This window comes from Gobio gobio (assembly GCF_949357685.1).
Source record: "Gobio gobio genome assembly, chromosome: 9".
Lineage (NCBI taxonomy): Eukaryota > Metazoa > Chordata > Actinopteri > Cypriniformes > Gobionidae > Gobio > Gobio gobio.
Genome location: NC_137115.1, coordinates 44,336,115 through 44,359,281, shown reverse-complemented (window position 1 = coordinate 44,359,281; position 23,167 = coordinate 44,336,115). Strand labels below are relative to the sequence as shown.

Genomic DNA, 23,167 nt, shown 5'->3' with positions numbered 1-23,167 from the left:
GAGAGAGAATATCGTATGCGTATCAGAGTATAGGGTCCATGCATTCAGCCTTAAAGTGACAGCAGCTTTGTAAAGAGCTTTGTAACGTTTATAAAAGAAATTTAAAATTTAAATACTTTACACACTCTACACAAATGTAAAGAAATTAGTTTAAGGTGGTCTTATGCTAGCATGTCGGATGGAGCATCACTGACTGGCTTAAACCACCATGGCATAGCGTGCATTTATACAACAATGCAACGATAATAAAATAATGCATTGACATAAAAAAGGAAATTTACTTTTGATACTTAAGTACTTTTAAAAACAAATACTTCTGTACTTTTACTTAAGTAAAAATCAGTTTTTAGAACTTTCACTTGTAACGGAGTAATATTTGACCAGTGGTACTTTTACTTTTACTCAAGTAATAGAGTTGTGTACTTTGTCCACCTCTGGAGGTTTCAGTCAATAAATGGGAAAACAAAGTAACTTGCATTGCTTATTTGAAAAAGTAACTCAGGTATTTTGTTGTAAATGTAAAAGTAATGCATACTGTACTAGTTACTAGAGAAAAGTTATCCGATTACATAGCTTGCATTACCCCCAAGACTACATATATATATATATATATATATATATATATATATATATATATATATATATATATATATATATATATATATATATATATATATATATATATATATATATATATATATATATATATATATATATATATATATATATATATATATATATATATATATATATATATAATGTATATGTGATTCTTCAATTGGGGGCCATTTTGCCATCTTACATTTTGATGAATGAAATTTGGTTGAATTTTGTTAGAATTATGTCAAGACAATGTTTACATGCTTTGATGTAAAGATATAATAATGGCCACTACTGAGCTTAAATATAATTTGAGTATTTTATATCTATTTGCCAACTGGCACTGCAAAACGTCAATACCATCACAACATCAAAAAGTATCATAATGCAAAGAATGTATCAAGGAGATAATTTAAACTCATTTATCTTGCAAACATTGTTAACCTTCAACAATACGTATAAAAAAACGAAATGTTTCCATTCAGCGAATTACATATATTTTCTTGTTCTCACCATCAAAATGTGTTTTTCTGTGTTCATCAAAGCACACTTTTGTTTAATTTCTGGAAAATTAATTTTAGATGTTTTTTCTTTGAATAGGTGGATGAGTATTTCATTAGGCTTTTCATGTAGCACCTGAAGATTGAACATAAAACAGTTTTAAATATATGTTTGCTGTAAATTAAGCAACGTGGCGGTAATGACATACTGTTCTGGTAATGACATTGTGTTTTGGTAATGACATAAATGAAAAGTACACTGATACATAAAGCAAATTTAAAGGCTTAAATAATGACTTCTGGTGAGTCTTGTTGAAAGAAATGGACAGATGTGAGTAGATATATATAAATATGACACAACCATCAACTTGAACATGTTTATTTCAATCATGAATAAACCATACATTATTTTCTAGAGAATCAATTGTTACAATGGGATAAAACAGCATAAACATCCTTCATAAACATTTCATAACTAGGACTATTACCATTAGGTGAAATATTATATGTTTGGGTTGCATTGGGTTAAAACTAACAATGCATAATGAAACGTGTTTGCTTTCAAACACACTCAAAAAATTATTTTTATGATGCGGTTCACTTTATTTAAGCAATTCATCTTGATTTAACACAATTATATCAGGTTTCTGGTTCAAATGTAATTGATTCATGTTAAACTGACTTGATGTTTTCATTTTGAAATAACACGTTTCAATCAAGTAACCCAATCAAACAAGACTTTCACTTCCCGTCATGCTTTGCAAAGGGGCTGAATTCGGAGAGTAAATGTTTAAATAAAGTGCTATTTGATGCCTTTTTAACAAGATGAGAAAATGGAGAGACTTTTTAATGCTTAATGTTTTGTTATGTTGGTATTTAAAATGTTTTATGTTAGTGTTTTTGGAGGTTACCATTGTGGTGAAGAAGAGCATGTGCTTGGGATGAGGACCTGCTAATAATAATTAAAGCTATTTTTTTTTAATAATAAAAAACAACTACTTTGGCCATGCCATGGATGTAACACAACCATCTTCTGGCTAGCCAATAAGACCTTGTAAAAGGTTTTGTAAATGTTGTAAAAAATAGTATTTGACTAAATAAAAATAATAAATTAAACTGTATTACTTGATTTGGTTTGTTTTTAATATTCATTTTAGAATAATTAAATTGAGTAGTTTTGGACAAAATTAAGAATGTTAAACTGATTTAACTAAATGGCATTGAATTAACCTTACGTAAAAAACTTAAGTTTACTGAAATAAACAATTTTAATTAAATTCAACAAATTACGTGGAACCTGTTGACATAAAAAAATTAAGTAAAACCCACGTATCATTTTTTTGAGTGCATGTATTTGAACATTCAAAATGTGAATTAGAGATGTTAAAGGGAGATGGATGGGATGTGGAGAGAAAGAGATACTGGGCCCTAGTTTAAATGACAGGCATAGTGTAGTCACTCAATGAGCAAAGTGTCCTGAAGATCAACTCCAGCCTTTTTTCTATAATCTCTAGACCTTTCAGTTGATTTCTTGGGAGCCATTCTGGTTAAAAAATAAGAAAAAATTGTTTTAGGAAATAAGGCATCTCACTTAAGTTTCAATTAAGTTAAATTACTTACTTTTTCAGACATCAAATATCACTGTTCTTCCATGGCTGACATGTGCTCCCCTGCTAGTCTTCATTTCCATGGTTACGGCATAAACAAGTCTTACCCTCAAAAAAATCCTTGTTGTAATCATAGACTGTCGCGGTAATGACAGTATTGTTGTGGACAATACTAAATTGTTAAAAATATTCACAAATTGCACAGATATGAACCAGAATTATGCTTCAAGTGCCTTTTTAAGTTACTGTTTAAACATATATTGTGATTTTTTTAATGAACTGATAACATTTTATCACATTTTCAGAGCAGATAAGTTTTAAAGTCTGGGTTGGGGACAAGGCCTGAGTAGCCAAATATTAGTGATGAAAACATTTTTAAAAATGGAAACAAACTGATTTTAGCGTATAACATTTTTTGGTGGTGCAATAAACAATATTTGAAATAACTAAACTATTTATTTTAAAATATAGTATTTTTAACATGAATGTATAACCTGGGGACATAAAAGTTCCCCTAATTGAAGAATCACCCATATATATATATATATATATATATATATATATATATATATATATATATATATATATATATATATATATATATATATATATGTGTATTTATTATTGATATGGAATGCTTTGGATTTGTGAAATTGATATGGTGATACAATTTCAAGGATGTGAAAGTTTTCCACTTTACTTTGGGTAAAAAAAGAAAGAAAGAAAGAAAGAAATGCATATGCAGGCCTTGCACCATTTGAGGGCAGCAAAAGCAAATGCACTTAAAGGCCATGAACACATGACTTGTTGGATTGCATTATGGTTGCATCTCGGGTCGGGGAGGACATGCTGGAGGGGAAAAGGGCGATTCTTGGGGGCCCTGGCTTTCAACCCCAGCACATGATTCCCACAGCAACTGCACTGGGGCCCCGGATACCCTAGCTATGGCCCTGATCTGGGGGACATATTGTATTTCATATCCATGCATCATATTTTATATCTGAGCTCAGGACAGACCGAAAACTCTCATATTATAAAGGCCAAAAACCAGCAACAGAACAGACATACATTTAATAAAATTCTTTCAAAGATGTATTTACACAGACTGACTTTTCATGATTTTTCATGACAGTGCAATTCAATATTGGAACTTTATAGTATATACAAAATAATAAACGAGTGTTGAAGAGTTATTAGTTCGTGAATCGATCTAAACTGGTCGCGCTGCATGATTCAATAAAAAGATTCGACTCATAAGATTCATTTCTACACGTCGGGAACTGTTAACGGAACTGAACACAAAAAGAAAATAAGTTTAGCTAAAAATGGAACAGGCGCTGAATAAGAATCCGTTCTCTGTTCCCCTCTCTTGACCTTCTCGTTTCCACGTCCGTGCGTCCCGCGTCAGGACTGGGGAATAGGCGGAGCAGCGAGCGTGTCTTCATTACGTGAACACCGCGCACGCGCATGTCTGAACACTTAGCTATCCCAGAGTCGAAGCAGTTAAATAGTAACTGTGAGAGAAACCGGTTAGTCTCCCCCTCTGAGTGAACAAAATTATCACTGGCGCAGAGGTACGACATATTCAAGCTAAGTCGCAGCATGTTCACCTTAAACGAATAGCATGTTTTGTTATGAGTGACACTAAGAGGCTATGTTTAAACTTTAGCGGCTAGCTGAAACTCAGGCATGCGAGTAGGTGTGGCGTGCACGCAGAGAGAGGTTCAGTGTGTGCCCGCGTGCGTTACATTGTACACGATGTTCTAATAAATGTGGTGGACTTCGTAGTGCAAAAAAGTATTACTCACTATCAAGACGTTTGCTAGCAAAAATGTGCTTTGCAGTATTATAAGAACTGTTCAGTTTTGAAGTGGTCTGTGGTTAGACAAACTTTTTGGTGTCTCTAGGGTTAGGGTCTTTAGTGTTGCATGCATTTGTTTTATTTTAACCGTGTTAGTTACATCTGTATTTCTGTTTCAGGCTGGCAACTCCCACAAAGGCTGTTTAGTTGTCATTAAATACATAAATTATGTAAATACTTGGGTTGAAAGCAACAGGTTGAATGTCAACCCCAGTCACTTTCAATGAAAAAAGTTGGGATAAATGTGAATGGTTTTCAGTCAGTAACCTTTGGAGCACACAGATGTTAGCAGACTGTTAAAGTCATTCTCTTGAGGTCATAATAACACCGTTTATGTTCACATATTTAATAGAAAAAAAGCTTTTCTTTTTTCTTTGTGTAAAGAATGCCAGAAGTTCAGACAATCTCAAATTGTATTCTTAACTTAGTGCTTATAATTGCATTATAAAGTGTTTTTTGTTTGTTTGTTTGTTTGTTCTAGGACTTGTGAAAGTTATCATTTGGTCGTGCATGTCGCTGAGAGCCTGACATTTCTCTTAAATGGCTACCTCTGGCTCCTCCACCACAGTGCCTGAAGGATTTCACTATGAGACCAAGTATGTCATTCTCAGCTACCTCAGCCTGCTCCCGCCATCAAGATCAAGACCCTCAGAAACGGCGGGTAAGAGATCACATCCACAAATTAATATGTACAAATTTCCTGCCTGCAAAGAATCATAAGGACAGAGTTTAATCTTATCTCAAAACAATGACACAACTTTCAGTGGGTCGCCTGTGTCCCTAATGCAAGAAAGCAGGAAGCATATATTGTAGTGTATGCATAATGAGGCAAGAAATCACATTTTCTGTGAACATGCTTGGGAAGAAATCATTTTTCAAAATCCAATACAAATTCCTGTAGAATTAATGAAACTGATGCAAAATGTTATGTAACTTTAGGAAAGTTTTATTTAACCATATTCTGTGGTACGAACAAATAGACTCTTTTATTAAGGGCTTAGCGTTATTTTAACGTTTAGATTACTAAAAATGCATAAGATCACAAAAATCACGTACATGCCACAGTGGACAAATGCTGCCTTCACATTGTGTCTGAAATGTAATACCTCCCAATTCTGAAGTTGCAATTATGAGTTGCTTTGAAGAATATAGGAATCATGGTGGACATAAGGATTGCTCTTGCCTTTATTTGGGGGGAAGTTTTATTAAAGCTGAAATGTATCGAAGATATTTAGACAATATCCAATGGAATTTGAATAAAATATAGAGTGCCATTCATTGGCAACCATATAAACATATCCACCCTATTGTATACATTCACCGTGCCATATAGATTCTGGAATTTCGGTGAAACAAAAGCATTTGTGTAAAGTACATCAAATATGCATCAGATGTTTGTTTTTTTACATGTACGCAAATATACATGACTGTAATAGCAAGAGAAAGTAGTTTAAAGGGTTAGTTCACCCAAAAATGAAAATTCTGTCATTAATTACTCACCCTCATGTCGTTCGACACCCGTAAGACCTCCGTTCATATTCGGAACACAAATGAAGATATTTTTGTTGAAAGCTGATGGCTGAGAAAGGCTTCAGATAGGCCTCCATTGGCATTCAGTACACTTATACTCCCAAGACGGATAAAAGGCACTCAAAACATCGTTACAAAGTCCATCTCACCACAGTGACTCTACAATAATCTTACGATGCGGCGACAATAGTTTTTGTGCGCAAAAAAAATCAAAATAACACCTTTTTCCAACTTGTTACTGCCTTCCGTGTGTGCCTCCACGACGCATGTGCGAGAATATGACGCAGATCCGGCGTTCGGACAGATGACCCAGAAGTGATTTGTTTACAATCAGAGGAAGACGCTCGTATCTCAGCTGTTGGATTCTACATTGATCGTGCTTTAGGTCTCGGCGTAGTTCTCAAAATGGGGTTAGAGTGTGCATTTCATGGATTCCCGAACCCCGGCGCTACGTCATATTCTCGCGCATGCGTCGTGGAGGCACACGCGGAAGGCAATAACAAGCTGGATAAAGGTGTTATTTAGATTTTTTTTGCGCACAAAAACTATTGTCGTCGCATCGTAAGATTATTGTAGAGTCACTGTGGTGAGATGGACTTTGTAACGACATTTTAAGTGCCTTTTATCGGTCTTGGGAGTATAAGTGTACTGAATGCCAATGGAGGCCTATCTGAAGCCTTTCTCAGCATCAGCTTTCAACAAAAATATCTTCATTTGTGTTCCGAATATGAACGGAGGTCTTACGGGTCTCGAACAACATAAGGGTGAGTAATTAATGACAGAATTTTCATTTTTGGGTGAACTAACCCTTTAAGTGTGAAAAAAAAGTAAACTTCAGTCACTAGTACAGCAATAGTCTTCTTTACAATCTAGTTTATGGCACGCCAAACTTTGAAATTCAGGTATCAAAAAACACAAAAAGTTTCCCAGTCGTAATTATGTCTGGAGAGGTTGTTCGTGTCCAATTTCTGACTAGGAAATTAGTGTTTCTCATAATTAGTAGGGGTATAACGATACATGTATTTGTACCGAGAAATCTTTCAGTGTTGTAGTCCATTAACCACTTTTAAACACCATTAACCACCAATAATCACAATAAACACTGTGTTTTTTAACTTTTGATATGAAACAAAGTCCCATCTCTCAAATTCTGTCCATTTTATCACAAAGTTCAAACAATAAATGCTGTATTGACACTCTTTAATGTGGCGAGACATATGGCTGTATAGGCGCCTCAGTTCAAGTGGCAGCGCGGAGCCGGAGCGCGAGAGAGCGCAATCATCCCTTCTTCTTTTATGCTAGTTACAGAATAAACATCTGAAGGTTTGGTGAAAGATACAGTACAACTTACTGACACGTTTCTCGTGTAATCGCCCAATCAGTGTTTCAACCGTGGAAAGACGTCACTAGAAACATAATTTTATAATTAAATTTAGAAGTTAATGTAAAAACTGCCTTGTATGCAATTTACATGTTTGCATACATTTTTATGTGAATGGTGATTATTATATCTAAAATGTAATTGTTTGGGCTCTGTTGTTAATTGTAACCTATAATATTATATGTCCAAGTAAGGGCTCCCTATATATAGTTTACGACATTAGCAGAGATGGATTGTTTATTTTTAAGAATTGTAATCATAGTTAAATGTATTTAAAGACAGAGACACAATTTATTCAAGTAATCCACTGTTTAATAAAAAAGGGGGAAAAAAGCAATTTTATGTTTCGTTTTCTCCTTCCTGCTGTACGAACCCGTACAGAACCGTGACTTCAAAACCGAGGTGCGTTCTGAACTGTCATTTTTGTGTACCAAAATTTCACTTTTTCCAGTGAAATAAGTATTATCCAGGTACTTGAAGTCCACTTATTATTGGAATTTTACAAGTGAGCAAACTAATCATTTAAACTAATCATTTATGCACTATTTTGTAGTATAAGTAATTATGCAAATTGTGATGCACATTAGATCTTCCAAAAGGGCTTTATGCAGATGAGTTTTCCCTCTACAGCCTGTACTATCCATAGAGCTGCTTTGCTAAGGATCTGGGTTGCCATTAGAGTTTGAGTTTCAGTCGCTAGTAGGGTTTGTCCACAGTTACTGAGGTCACATTCCTCTTCCAGGAATCTCCATTTTGTCCTTGAACATGGGCTGTAACTCAAAGTTCTGTATACATAGTGCTATAACTAGTGTCATTTGATTGGAAAATGCCTGAAGCTATTACAAGTAATGCATTAACGAATCCTTCAGAGTGCATGTGTTGTCTATACTTCTTATGTGGCAGTCTGTATGGCAAAATTGGTCCCACTAGCTTCAAGTGGTCCTTGGCATTTTGCTTGGAGTTATTTGTGGGACTGCTTTTCATGAATATTGACTTCTTGTAGCCTACATCCTTTTATTTAGTCCTTGTGGACTTTAGAAGGAGATGCAAAGTGCACACACAGTATGTCATTGACAGTTAATCTGGTTGACACAGAGGATGGTATGGGTTTAAGCTGCCTGTTGGAGATTTTGGAGCCTTGGGCACAGTGGTTCAATCAGGAATGTCCTGTATCCTGCTCTGGTTTTCAATCAGTCAGCTTTGAAAGTAGCTTCTGATCCCTCTTTCCACTCGACCCGCTCTGCACTCTGACAGACTGTCATGTGCGATCAGCGTTGGCTTGTTCACATGCCACTGGTTCAGAGTGAAGCACAGCCCTCTCAAATCTAACCAAAGACCGGCCCAGCCTGGGAAAAGTCAATGTGAGCTCCCATCAACTTTTGTACAGTTGTTTAAAGCTTTATTGTTTTAATTCACATTTTTATACACACTTTCTTGCTCTCTCTCCTAGTCTGTCTGACTGTTTCTTTCTGTCTCTTAACACTTCCTCTTTTTGTAGTCCATCACTGGTGTCTGTGGTTGAGAGAGCTGAATGTTGAATCTGATGGGCCCCAGTAACATGGGCTGTAGAACACTAAATAATTCACCAATGTGTGAATGAAAAGCAACACAGCGGTTTATGGCACTGAAAAGCCAGTTGTATACAGCCACTGTATTACAGATTCATTTATAATAGTGTAAGATATAGTAGAATGAGAACAATGGGAACTTAAACTAAAGTCCCTGCCCTGGACACATGAGAATATTAAGGGGAAATAGGTTTAATTGTCTTTTTGCCGTTAACATATATTAATTTGAGTACATTGTTCAGAGTTTGACCCTGTATTTTCATTCTGTGTTTTTGAGGTTGTGTGCTGAGCCTGAACATACTGGGCATTGCATAAGGTCTGAATCCAGTAGTTTGTTAGAAGCTTTGTTAGTTTCTGGTCTCTTTGTCTGTTTATGAGATGCTAATATTTCATGCAAAATTCATTTTGTTTCACGTCTATGACTTGTTTTGCAAAAGTGGATATGGTCTCCACTGATAAAAAGCACAGCTTTTGGATTTAGAAGTTATGTTAGTATTTGAAGAAAATGAGTGCATCTGTGTTGCATTCCAGTGTCTTTCTCTCAGTTTCACCTTTAGTTTCTTTCCACTTCACCTTTTTTAGCTTCATCAGCCATGCAGTAAATTATTCAGCTAAATATTTTAATACCTGGAGTTTCCAGGCTTTTTATGCTTGCTTGCATATGTTTGTGTCAAGATTCAAATAATCAAGATTGTTTTTAAAAATTAAGTGCTTTAAAGGTGCAGTGTGTAGTAGTGTTGTCAAAAATATCGATATTTCGATATGTATCGATACTGAAATATCTGAAATGATACGATATTCCTTTTCAACAGTATCGATACCAGCTGCGCTCTCCTCTTTGACCGACAGCGAGTTGACACGCACCCACCTCCTCTCATTCAGTCCGGTTAACCCTCTGAACACGCATCGCCGTTTATGTATGCAATGTATGCAAAAATGTATGCATTTTTGATTAACTTGTGTAACTCTAATGGATTAATCTGTATTTAATTTTTTACAATGAAGATTATCCAATGTTATTTTAAATTTGATTACTTAGGTTTTTTTTATATTCAGTTTCTTACCGGAATACTGTTAGACCTACCTGAAAAAATAAAGCAGTCTATTTAATTTGTATCTCTATTCTATTGTATTTATTTGTTTTATTGTGCAGGAGAGAGCCAGTCTACACAGGAAGTGGAAAGAGAGCGGAATAGCAGCCTGAAGAAACAGATTGAGAATGAAATGAAGCAGCTGGAAGAGGAAATTGCAGCCTGTAAGATGTTTTTTTTTTTTGTTATAACTGTAATTTCATGATAAAATAAATGTGAAATCTGGTTCATGGTTTCAAGTCATCTGCCTCTTTCTCGGCTCAGCTTTTTCCAGGACTGGTTTTGATCAGCACACATCCCCTGTGTTCAGTCCAGCCAATCCAGAGAGCTCCATTGAGGACAGTCTGGCAGTGCTGGGGGACCGCATCTCCCGGGACCTGGACATACACCTGTCCTCCGCCACTCACACGCTTCTGCGCAGGTCCTTTAAAAGGTCCAGGGAGAATTCCTGGACAATTTTAGTAGTTGGAAAAAAGCTTTAGCAACTGAGACCGTCTTGGCAGAGGTCTATGCCATAAAAATGTAGTGTGTAAACAGCCTGCACTCACAGTTATGATAAGTTGGCTTGTAAAGGGAATTTAAATGGCTATTCTTGACGTTTGACTTTAAATATTGACCGAAAGCTTTCAACGTATATTATCTTGATGTTTTTCAGGACATCAACCAAATTCAAATAAATGCAGAGAAATGTTCTGAACAGTGATTCTATGAATGTGTCTCTTGTGCAGTGATTTGAACTTTGAGCACTTCAGAGCAGCGGTGGAGGAGGTGTCTTCTCACGCTCAAGGAGGATGGAGCAAGGTAATTTAAAACGCTCACCACATAGGTGCACACAAGGTGCCCTCAAGGCCATTGGGACTGATTTGTGAATGTCTCCATTTTCTCATTCTATCATTGTGTCACTGTTTAGGTTTTGGTACCCTTAGTATTGTTACAGACCCTGCAGACTGAGGGGCAGCCGCTGGAATCTCTGCTACATTATGGTTTGCGTTACCTAGAGGAATCACAAGCAGACTTCATCATTATGCAGGGAGGATGGGTGAGTGACTTACATTTAATGGGTAATCTGGTTCGATCTGGATCATTTGACCAGTTGATTCTTAACCATATAAAAAGTTTATTTTCATCAATAATGCCAGGCCTGTTGCGATTATTACATAATTGCTGAATATTTCCAATAAAAAAGAATTAAGCAACTATAAAAAAAAGTAATGAAATGCACATTTTCATGCCTCGCTTTCTGGTGGGGTAGTGTGTTATTCTCCAAATAAACTCGGAGCACTCCATTCACCTATTTTTATGCACATTTTGGGATATCGCATGAAAAAAACACTGGATGAAAACGCCAAAATGCGCATAAATTCAAGAAATGTGTAAATGCATAAAAAAACCTATGCACTCAATTGAGTCGGATAAGCGTTTTATCCGATAAAGAACTATTATTGCCGAATAATTTTCTTTTGCGATGGTCAACCTTTGCGATGGAACAGCATAACTAGACTAACCAGAAGGCCGTTCTCGATGCACAGCATCTGAAATGTTGTTTTGGTCATTCTGAAATGCCTGAGCAAAGTCTGCCGTCAAAGTGGTTCAGTATAATTACCTCCCAGAACTGTTTTACATGATTGTCTTCAAACAGTAGGCATCCGCCTCTGAAAGCAAGATCATTTTATTGTATTTCGTCTGCGAGCCCTGAGGCACAAGTCATTTATTATATACAAAATTATTATATACAGTAGCTTTTCCTACTTTTCTTACTGATATTTAGTGGCAGTTTATTAGGTTGTGAGAATTTCTCTCTCGCTGGATGGAAACGCTGCAAATGTTTTATGTTCCAATTTTGCGGACAAGTTAAATTCGCAACTTTGGATGGAAACATAGCTTAGGACAAATTAACATCTCTGAAACTTGTTAGCAACTTGCAAAATGTTTGATAGTCTTACTTGGGTGTACCTTAAAGCAGTGGTTCTCAACCTTTTGACTAAAAGAGGTCTTTTTGGTCTGTACCCGAGCCGATTGGAAAAATTTTTTTTTAAAGCCCAACTGGACAAGAATGTATAAAGCAGTGATGTCTACACAGTCTGCAGACCTGCACGCCAGTGGCGAGCGGGGACTTTTTCAACCGGCTATGACACAGACCAAACTCAGAGACGACAAAAAAATAAATATCACTGTGTAGATTTAAAAGTATGACCATCTTTCTACCTTATTTGTATTAGACCCAAGGGTACTAATATCAGACCTGGTCCAATGTCCGAGACACTCATGAAAGTTTTGGACCCGAACCTGTTATTTTTTTTAGATCCAAGAAGACCTTTGAAGACCTCTAGTTCCAGAGAACAACTGCCTTAATTGCAAAAATGGGTTTCTTCACAGAACTGTAATGGTTTTTACACAGTGTTTTTCAAGACTTCTGTCAGGAGAGGGAGCCAGAGAGAGTTTTTTTTTCTTCTTTCTTTTTTGTACACATTACCCCATTCAGCTGCTGGTGGATAATGCTAGCCTAATGTTACCAACACATTGTGTGCTGACAAACAATACTTTCCTTCAAAATCAAATGTTTGCTCAAAGTATGCAGAACCCTTTGATACAAAAGGCTGTGTGTTGGTTAAACACATTATCAGCAGGGTAACTTTGTTTAGTGTTTCATCAATACTCACCTTCCTCTCACCTTTATGGACTGCGTGATTAAGAGCATATTTGTTTAAGGCACAGCTCTTATTAGCTGCGCTACCTCATATTAAAGGTCATAATAAAGAATTCTCTTTGTTTTGCATAATGTACACACTTATTCCCATTCAGCTTATCAAAATGTATGTAATTTGATAGTTCAAACTGAAGATTGTTCATTTCAGCAGGCTATCGTTCCCTCATGCAAATGTTTTATGAGAACAGTTCTTCACCTCTTTTGGAATATGAAGGTCTTGTTGGTTTATGACATCCTCTTTGGGTCACACTGTATCTCAGAGGAGGGCCATCCTTATGAAAGACTCAGTTGATGCGTTTTATGCGTGAGCTGAACTCAGTCAGAAGGAATAATTTAATTAGAGCACCGCAGACACTTGCGCAGGAAGGAGGGGAGACCATTGTTTTATACTTCAGCTTGGTACAGGACCACATTCCAGTGATGGAGTGAGAGCTTTGACATAAATGATATTGGATAAGCGTCTGTGAGAGTTTGAATGCAGGTGGGAGGAGTCTGACAAGTAGGAGGAGACCGTGTGCAAACAAACAAACCAGACCTTCTGCTCGGCACTTCCAGCCCCATTACTCTGAGAGCAACCTTTATCCTGTGTATACGTTCTCTCCGTCACCCATTTAATTTTATTTCCTTGCGGTCACTGTTGGAGTTCTGCGCACTTAGGAGCTGAACACAGGCAGGTAGGACAGCTGCTTTCTTCTGGAGCTCTGGACCACATGAGAATACTTACATGGTCCATTTGTGAAGCAGACTTTTGCGATTTAGGTCTTTTGTCCTCCCTCTTGCTCTCCATCACTTTGATTAAAATAGTGAGTACTTAATCTTAGCAAGGACATTGAATGTTTAATTCCCCATTAAATAGGGGAAAATAGCCATTGCTGCTGATATGGCGTTAAATCATAAATAAATACTCCATTAAATAGATCAGTCGTTAAATTTTGAATTTATCTTGTTTTAGTGTAGAAAACTGTTTGCTCAGTTCTGCTTTTGGATAAATTTGATTCAACAATTTTGTTTACATATTTTCAGAAGCACACAATACTCATTATAGTATAACAAAACCACAAAATAGGCCTTAATTGTGACGCACAAGAATATATTTCTGACTATAGTGTTTGCTCCTTACTCTCTTGTCTAAATTATAGCTTCAATGCATTGCAACAAATCATGGACAAATTGTTTTTATGGGTGATTTATGCAGAAAATTGTTTCGTGAATGTGATCCAAATGACAAGTTACAGGGACTAAATGTCCTCACTAAAATGGCAAAATCCTTGTCTTGGAATTAGTTTGGTCCTTATGAGGAAAATGGCTTATAAATCAAAATCTTGATGTTTTTTGATCATTTAAAAATGCAGAAAGTTTTCTGTGATGGGTAGGGTTAGTTAGGGTTAGAGTATAGCATATACAGTTTGTACAGTATAAAAAGTCCCCATAAATCATGGAAACCCAACTTGTGTATGTGTCTATTCTGCAAAAAGAAGCCATTTTAAAAAACTAAAACGCAGCATAAGTCAATGACTAATGTCTGGTCTAATCATGATAAACTCTAGGTCAAGGGAAACCGTTCAATACACCCCACCAAAGGAGTACGAGATACCCGATATGTGGGACTTGTGTGACATTTTGTCTTGTGAGTAACCCCGCCCCATGGTCCCCTTCCTGTCCCTCTGTCTGCAATGTACGCAACACAGAGGTGACCTTCAGTGTGTCTGTCACATTGGCCAGCAAAGATTCTTGAGATGGCATGATGTGCTGTAATTTGACTCCAGTTGTGTGGTACAGAAAACGCTACCAGAGCGCCCTGTCTGTATATCAGTAAGTGCTGAGAGCAGAGCTCGAGCCACATCAGGTCGCATCACCCTGCGCACCGCTCAGTCAGGCCCCTTACGTAACTGTATTTTACAGGCGATGTGCTGCTCTCATCTCACAAACAGAGGCTATACGCCACCCCCACATGCTCTAGATGAAGAACAGAAATAAATCTGATAAATCCTCATATGAAATCAGCTTGAGCAGGGCTGTCCCAGTTTGACTGCCTCAAAACTAGTCCCTGTGCTAGTTGAGATAGTGACCTGTATGCTCGACATACTCTGGGAGTTTAAGACAAATCTTTCAACTTAGGTAGCCAAAGTCGGTTTTGGATTTACTTGAACAATATTAAATATTCCCTTATGTACATTAGGATGTGTTCAGAAGAGAAATGAAGCCCACTATGGGTCAAGCCTATGGGGAATGCTAATGCTCTGAGCAGGCTTTTGGAGAGAGTTCCTTCCAGTATAGGTTCCCTGGGGCGGTAAAAAAAAATCCTGCAAAAAAGTTCACAGTTTCTACAAAAATATATTAAGCAGCACAACTATTTTTAACATTGATAATAGGAAGAAATGTTTCTTGAGCAGCAAATCATCATATTAGAATGATTTCTGAAGGATCATGTGACACTAAAGACTGGAGTAATGATGCTGAAAATTCAGGTTTGCCATCGCAGGAATAAATTACGTTTTAAAATGTATTAAAATAGAAACAAGTTATTTAAAATTGTAATTCAATATTACTGTTATACTGTATTTCTGATCTAATAAATGAGAGACTTTTCTTTTTCAAAAACAAAAAAATCACCAATTACAAAATAGACCACACACTTTTAAACTGTAGTGTATGTTTAGTTGGCACATTAGTTCTCATACTTTTAGTAGCATTGTAGTACTAAATTACTAAATGGCTATGCACTACTCGGTTTTATGATCCGATATCTTCAATATTGTACCCTCATATGAATGTGAAAGCATATGATTTTTGGCAGGCATGCTTGAGTTTTTGTCTTTAGGCGAGGGTGGGTACATGTATCTTGGGTGTGTGTGCGCATAGGCACCTATGGCTCACCTAAGAGGAAACGCCTTACAACGTAACCTTGTTTTAAGACAGCCTCTGGAAAGGACAGCAAGTCTAATCTTGCAGAAAACATTGGTCGTACTCCATTTCAGAAAGCTATTGTCAAATCAGACTCTGTGCATGTGTTTTCTGTTACATTACATTGAGCAAAAGTACCAGTAAAGACATACAATTTTAAATAAATGCCATTTTAAATCAAAGAATCCTGAAAAAAATGCATCATGGTTTCTGCAAAAATATTAGGCAGATGTTTACTTTGATTAGGGCTGTAATCTCCCAGTAGATTAGTCGATACGTTCTGGCTGGACCAAAATTCCGAAAAAAAAATTTTTGCCGCGTTCATTTCATCAGTTTGGCCGCGTTCATTTTATCAGGTGGAAAGCACTAATTGCTAATGGGGGTGTTTTTAGAGCACCCCTGTTTCACAGGTAACAGTCTGTCTTTAAAACACCCCCCCCCCCCCCCCCCCCTGTTTTCACTTCTTTTGGATTAGCCCAACCCACTGGAGAAGAGACAGATTGAAGTGCGCTACTTTGCTGTATATTATTTATTTAATTGTGACGGCGTTTTCCTAGTCAGTCCTCTTCTACCATGTCATTAAAGACAACGGCAGTGTGGCAGCATTTTTTTTAAATAGAAAATGGGAAAAAAGTCGAATGCAAATTTTGCAAGCAACAGTTGGCATATCACAGCTCGACGACAAACATGTCATATCACCTAAAAACGGTAAGCTAACTTGTCTGTTTTGAGTTGCCCCGTCCATTTTATTATTGTGCAAACTACAAATTTATTTCTAGTATTATTTATTGGATTTGGGCCTTTATTATTTTATTTGGAGCCTATGCTTTATTTTTCAGTTATGCACTTTATTTCGTTTATGCTCTTGATCTGGCTTGTTTAATAAATGTTCCTTTTTTTTTTAAAGTGGACGTGCCTTTTGTGTTTAAGAGTAAAAGCTTTATGTTAATAGTCTATTCGTGTCTCAGCCGCGAAGCTGAGCTGATCCTATGTTCGAGCTGCACAGAGCGGCTGAAATGCATATGACTAAAACAATTGTCTAAATTATGTTGCATATTCCTCAAAACTTCTTGTGATAATATCACTAGTTGACAACATAGCCTATGATTTCCGAAAATATAGTAACTGTTACTATGATATTGCACAGGTGCACGTGATGCAACGCTGTCAGACTCATTTCAGTCCAAAATAAAAATATCAAAAACGATTTAAAATACTGCAAATAGCCTACTAGTTTATGTTTATTTATAATTAATTTAGGCAGACAACATGGCCACCAAGTACTGCGCAAGTGCGCAGCTAATTAATTTAACGCATTTTTAGTCTCAAATTTCAGGACTTCAGCTGACCAAGATTTTCTTTGGTTGATTACAGCCCTAATTTTGGTAATAAGAAATGTTTCTTGAGCACCGAATCAGCATATTTTAATGATTTCTGAAGGATCGTGTGACTGAAGACTGGAGTAATGATGCTGAAGATTCAGCTTTTCCATCACTGGAACAAATTAAATTTGTATTATGTTATAACTTATAATAATAATAATAATAGCTGTAATACTGCTTTTTTGTGCATTTTTTTATCAAATTGATGCAGCCTTGGTGAGCATAAGAGACTTTCAAAAAAATCTTGTTTGTTGTATTTACCATGCAGACCATAGAAACCCCTGTCTGCATATTATAGTAAGGTCAGCTGTTTTCTTTGGAAACTGTCTAAAGCTATATGACTGTTAATTTTTATAGGGGTTTTGGAGACCACCACTTACATGTGATGGTTATCCATATGAGACATCCTATGTATATTGCGCTGTAACATTCCACTGGTTGTGTCCTTATGGTCCTCTCTCTGTTGGCCGTCAGATGTTATTCTGGGATCTAATGTGTTTTGAAAGCATATGTGAGGCAGGATTGCATGTGAAACTAGGTGCACGTGCTCAGTGGTTGATTACTGAAAAGGCCAGAAAGGGCACACTGAGCAGAAGCGTGTCCTTTATGATGAGCCAGTGAGCGGCAATATCTCCAGTTTGCTTAATGCAAATGAGCAAAAACTGATGCATTTAAAGACAATGAGTTCAAATTCAAATTTTGCATGCTTGACCTAGTTTTGCTAGACATGCAGGAACCAGCAGCATATATGCAGACAGACCACAGCCGTAAGGTGGTGTCATTGTGTGGGCAGAGTAGGACATGACTCTAAATAAAAAGGACCTTGATCAACAGTGCGGTGAATACAGGCTGAAAACGAGAAGAGAGTGGGTTAACACACTTTGTGTAGGGCACTTTGATGTGTGATGGCACTTTTCCCCTGACTTAGTTATGTAAAATCTTTTTAAAGCTGATTTTGTTTAGTAAATCCATGAATGGAGAGAATTCATTATTATAGATGTATTTTTCTCACACTCCACTGGGTGGCATATGAAATCAAATAACAAATGCTCCCTGGCCTTGTAAATTCCACGTATTGTGCTAAAAACATACTATGTTAAAAAAAAAAAACTTTTTATTTTAACAAGCTAGACTACCATTCAAACGTTTTGGCTTGGTAAGATATTTTTTATGTTTTTGATGGATGTCTCTTATGCTCACCAAGGCTGCATTTATTCCTGTGATGGGAAATTGATTACTCCAGTCTTCAGTGTCACATGATCCTTCAGAAATCATTCTAACATGCAGTATTCAGATTTGTTGCTTATTATTATCATCAATGTTGAAAACAGTTGCTGCTTAATGTTTTTGTGGAAACCATGATATTTTTTTCAGGATCCTTTGAATCGAAAGTTCAAAAGAACAGAGTTTATTTGAAATGGAATTCTTTTGTGACATTATAAATGCCTTTACTGTCACTTTTGATCAATTTAATACGTACTTGCCGAAAGTATTCATTTCTTTACAAATGTATCTTACTGACCCCCAAACATTGAATGGTAGTTTACTGTTTGGAAAGGAAAAAAAAAGGTTTTATTTAAATTTTATTTAATTTATTTTGCAAATAAATGTTGGAATTGTAATGACTATACGTGGAGTATAATAAGATTAATTAAACAAGTAAGATGTCTGACAAGTGATTTCATGTTTGTTGTATGAGAACGGGTTCCTACGTCTTTATTAAGTCTTCTGTGCGTCTTACTGTGGGTAATGAGATGTCAATCACAAAAGGAAATGCGTAGATTGTTTTCACAGTTGCATGTATGTTATGACTCAGACTAACTGTTTTTACTAGGAACACTGTAGCCCCTAACTGGAGGGTTTTAGGAGCACAAGCTGAACATTTATGGGCACACCTTAAATCAACCTCCAATGCAGTTATTCACCACCCCCCACCCCAAACTGCACATTGTAATTTCTGTACGTTAATTCTAAGGCCTAGTCCACACGTACACAGGTATTTTTATAACCAGAGTTTTTCCTCCTCGATTTTAAAAAACAATCGCGTCCACACAAGCACGGTTTTAAAAAAATCTCTGTCCACATGAAAACGCAAAACCACGCTATGATTGGCTGCCTGATTCCCACATGGGTCCCATCCACGGCACTGATGTACTAAGGGATGCCATGGGCTCAGTGAAACTCCTCTACAAGTTCCTTTACTGAGTGAGAGTATATAGACAGGGGCAGGGCTCAAGTGGATTGTAATAGCTTCACACACATCCCTTACTATTTTGTATTATTGAATTCTGGCGCCTCTGTTCTGCATTAGGCCTATAATGAGTTAACTGCGCATGTATCTGTATACATAAGCGCTGTTAGCAGAGTCATTAAAAGCTACGTCCGCATTGCATAGACTCGACTCATGTAGCTATAAATAAAGAGATAACGGCGCACAATCTGACGTCAAACAAAGGAGAGAACGGCGCACACTTCGACTTAACAAGCCAAAATCTCCGGTTTCACCGTCCACACGACAACGCTGTAACCGGAGTTTCTAAAAATCTTCACCCTGGCCGGAGTTTTCAAAAAAGTCTGGTTTCAGTAACCGGATACTGCGTTTGCGTGTGGACGAACAGCCAAACCGCGTAGAAAAAGCTGCGGTTTTGAAAATACCCGTGTTCGTGTGGACAGGGCCTAAATTCACTAGGCTTCAGACTAACATTTGAGGGCAGCAGCACCGGAGCCACTAAGCTCTACTCTATTTGGCAGTACTGAGCTTGAGTTGAGGTGTAGATACAATTAACTTTAATTATCACCATTCATAATGTCTTAATATTAATTCAAAAGCAAAGCTCACTAGATCTTGCAGTGATCAAAGACTTTATATACAGACTTTGCAGCGATGTCATTAATTCTGTGGTGAATTCAACAGATTTGCACATCTTCCATCCAATCAGAACAGAGTATTCAAAACACTATATCAGTATTAAGGTATAGAGCTTTTAAGCTGTTTGGAATTATAAAAAATGACTAATGAACCCATTTTTCCCCCTCTCTTTACATTACAGGGCACTGTGTTTAGCTTGGATGAAGCGGAGGACCTAGGTGTGATCATAGCTGAGGACAGTAACGACATTTACATCCTGTCAGGTGAACAGGCCTCAGATCGGCTAAGCCCTCCTGCTTCACTACTGACTCCTGGAGATAGTAGTGGGCCGGCTTCCTGGCAGACCGAGAGTCTTCCTGTGTCTCTGACTGGACACGAGTCTTGGGCGCAGGTCAGCATGATGGACCCAGAAGACGCCAAGAGTCTCGACAGTGCCGAGGGAGTGGCGTTAGCCGAAGAGCAAAGCGAGAACAATTCCTCAAACTCTGACATTGTCCATGTGGAGCGTGAAGACGCCGAACTGCTTGAAGAAGGTGGAGAGACGGCGGAGGAAGGGGAGCTGCAGAGTAGCGTTCTTAGCGTGCTGGGCAGCGAGAGTGAACTCGCTGCTGTCCGAGAAGAAGCATTAAATGCAGAGCCGGCTCCAACCGCACCTGAACCAATTGTGGAACCGATCGTGATGGAGATCCCTCCACCTCCAGCCTCAGTAGAGCAAGAGCTCCCAGCCTCCCATGCTGCTACCGCCTTGTTGCCCGTGCCTGAGCCTGAAATTCAATCTCAGCCTGTTCCAGCTCCCGTGGAGCCACAGTCATCATCATCCCCACCCGATCTAGAACCAGAAGCAACCCTGGAGCAAGAGATACTTCCAGAGGTTGAGCTGAAGCCCATGTCCTCAGCCTACGACTTCCCTGTCCCGGCCCCTCCTGAGGTGCAGACAAAGACAGAGCCACAACCCGAGTCCTCTGACCTCCCTGTGCTGCTATACAGCGGTGCTGCCCTGGTGGCCATTGCTGCAGTATTGGCCTTTGGAGCACTGGCCTACAAGAAGAAGTAGAAAGTCTGTGACTGTCCTTGACCTCGCTGTATCTCTTTCCCTAATGGAGCCCTGTGGCTCACCGTGCCGCCACAAGCTGCACTTTATGGGAAAAATACTCCTCTGATAAGTGTCATACCATTTTGTTTTCTGTTCTCCTTGCTTTTATTTGTTGGCTTAGTTCTTCAATCCAGCTTTATGACTGGACGGGAACTTACAAGTGTAAATTCAGGGGGCTTTTGTGCTGTACTCGTGAACATGGTAGCGATCTGTTCACTAGGCTGTGACCTAGGTTTTGCCTGGTTCTTTAATATTAATGAAAGGAACATCAAGGCTTCTGATCCATAGGAAGTTATTTATACATATGTTGATTTAATGAACTTAAATTAGATTTTTACTAGCTTGTATGAGTGCATGATTATGATTTTACCTTATTAGACATGAAATATTAAAGTGCCCTTTAGATAGATTGTGTGATACTCCTAAAATATATGAATATTTGAACACGATTACTCATAATCAAAAGCATAGTCACTCATCCTTGATTCCTTTAAACATCATTTGGACATTCATATTATTAACCATCTTTAGTGTAAAATTAGAATAACTTTGGCCTGATTATGCTTGCATGAATGCTTTTGTTTGAATCCCCCCTTTTAAAACTAAAAGTTGAAGCCTAGGTCACAGCCTGAAATGGGAAACCCCTCCACTTTGTCCGTTACATTTTGTTTAAGGGATTGTCATTGATAAATGTACTACAACTTGCTATAATGTGAAAATGTGTTCCTTAATGAACAAAAACATGTTTGTTAAGGGCTCGTGAAAATACTACACCAGCACAGTCAATATTGCCACGGCAGCTGAGCACAGTTGACTGGATTTATCTCAGCGTCAGGAATCGGAAGATTATGCTAGATAAGAAAAGTCATATTTAGTTTTCTAATATGATGTTTCCGTGCATTTTGTAATTAAATGTCCCTACTTCTGGGTCAATTTCAATAAAATCTTTGTGAAATATTGCTCTTAGATAACATTAAAGGTAGGGTAGGCAATTTCGGAGAGGCTAGCGATAGCAAGCTAGTTTTGAAATCATAAGATCGCACTTTTTCTTCAGAGCGTCTTCAAAGCCACGCCTCCTCCAAAACACATGAATGCACACAGCCAGAGCAGAGTCTGCAAAGCGTCATGAGAGATGGCATTAAATTACCTCGTCTCACGGCACAAAACATTACAATAATAATGAACTTAAACAACTTATTAGAGCTCTGTACCACCTGACTGCTGCAGATTCATTGCAGTGTTGATATTGTTGCCATAAAATCACGTATTTTATAGTTGTTATTGCGTGAACGCAGCACAAGCTGCTTGTTTTTGTTCAGAAGGGACTTTAAAAGGCGGGTGTCTATCTATAAGTCTGCGCAGCCTCATTGAACACACTGATGATGAAGTGATGTCTGCACAAGCAGGGTGCGCTGAGGTATATTTCCTGAGAAGATACATGTATATTTGAAATATTTAGACTACTTCTGTTATTGATTGCTCTCAGAATGTGAAGAGTTTCAACCAGTATAACAAAAAGTGTTTATGAAAAACATTGCCTACCCTACATTTAACTGCCTGTTGTGTTCAATCAAGTGCTGACTTCAGGTTTGGGGGACCGGAATGTCTCTTTAATGTCTTCTGAGCCACAACAATCAGTGCTTCACTGTTTTTCTTCGTCTCCTCACACAAAGTATTGTCTGTCTTCAGCCTCTGATTTACACCATGTCTGTATCTTGTGCTGTTGTTTGACCCTTAAAAGCTAAAAAGGCCTGCACGGCCCAGCCTTGTCACCCCCCCTTTCCCTGTTGTGTGCCTATCCAAATAGAGACCTTTGTCAAAACAATAAAAAAAAACATCAAGCAGAAGTCAGATTTACAGGCAGGATCCACCTGTTGTGTCAGTGGTTGATAACTTCACGTCAGAGGGGGGAAAAAAGTGCTATTTTTTTGCAAGTGAGGTTTTTTTGTAACGTAGATGGACAAAAGCTGTGAAATAAAACTTCAATCATGGGTGAACCTGGTGTTTTGTGTCCTGATTTAAGCACACATTTTATCATCATAAAACTGCTTAAAATAAATTAATAAAGACATGT

The 23,167-nt window shown here is 37.7% G+C and overlaps 1 protein-coding gene across 3 annotated transcripts; it reads left to right on the top strand.

Annotated features, from left to right (window-relative positions):
• Window positions 1-4,174: 4,174 nt before the first annotated feature.
• bcl2l13 (BCL2 like 13) lies at window positions 4,175-23,167 on the top strand. 3 transcript variants are annotated; one of them, XR_013817246.1, is made up of 8 exons: window positions 4,175-4,281; window positions 5,050-5,229; window positions 10,201-10,302; window positions 10,403-10,559; window positions 10,867-10,939; window positions 11,049-11,177; window positions 20,182-21,304; window positions 21,714-23,088. XR_013817246.1 is itself a non-coding variant. In XM_079826027.1 (7 exons), exons 2-7 carry the CDS (start codon window positions 5,109-5,111, stop codon window positions 21,052-21,054), a joined length of 1,455 nt encoding a protein of 484 aa, XP_079682153.1. In that variant the 5' UTR covers window positions 4,175-4,281; window positions 5,050-5,108; the 3' UTR covers window positions 21,055-23,167. The 3 variants fall into 3 exon arrangements, 2 of the variants coding, with proteins under 2 accessions (XP_079682153.1, XP_079682154.1); XM_079826027.1 differs by having other exon boundaries at window positions 20,182-23,167; XM_079826028.1 differs by having other exon boundaries at window positions 4,198-4,296; window positions 20,182-23,167.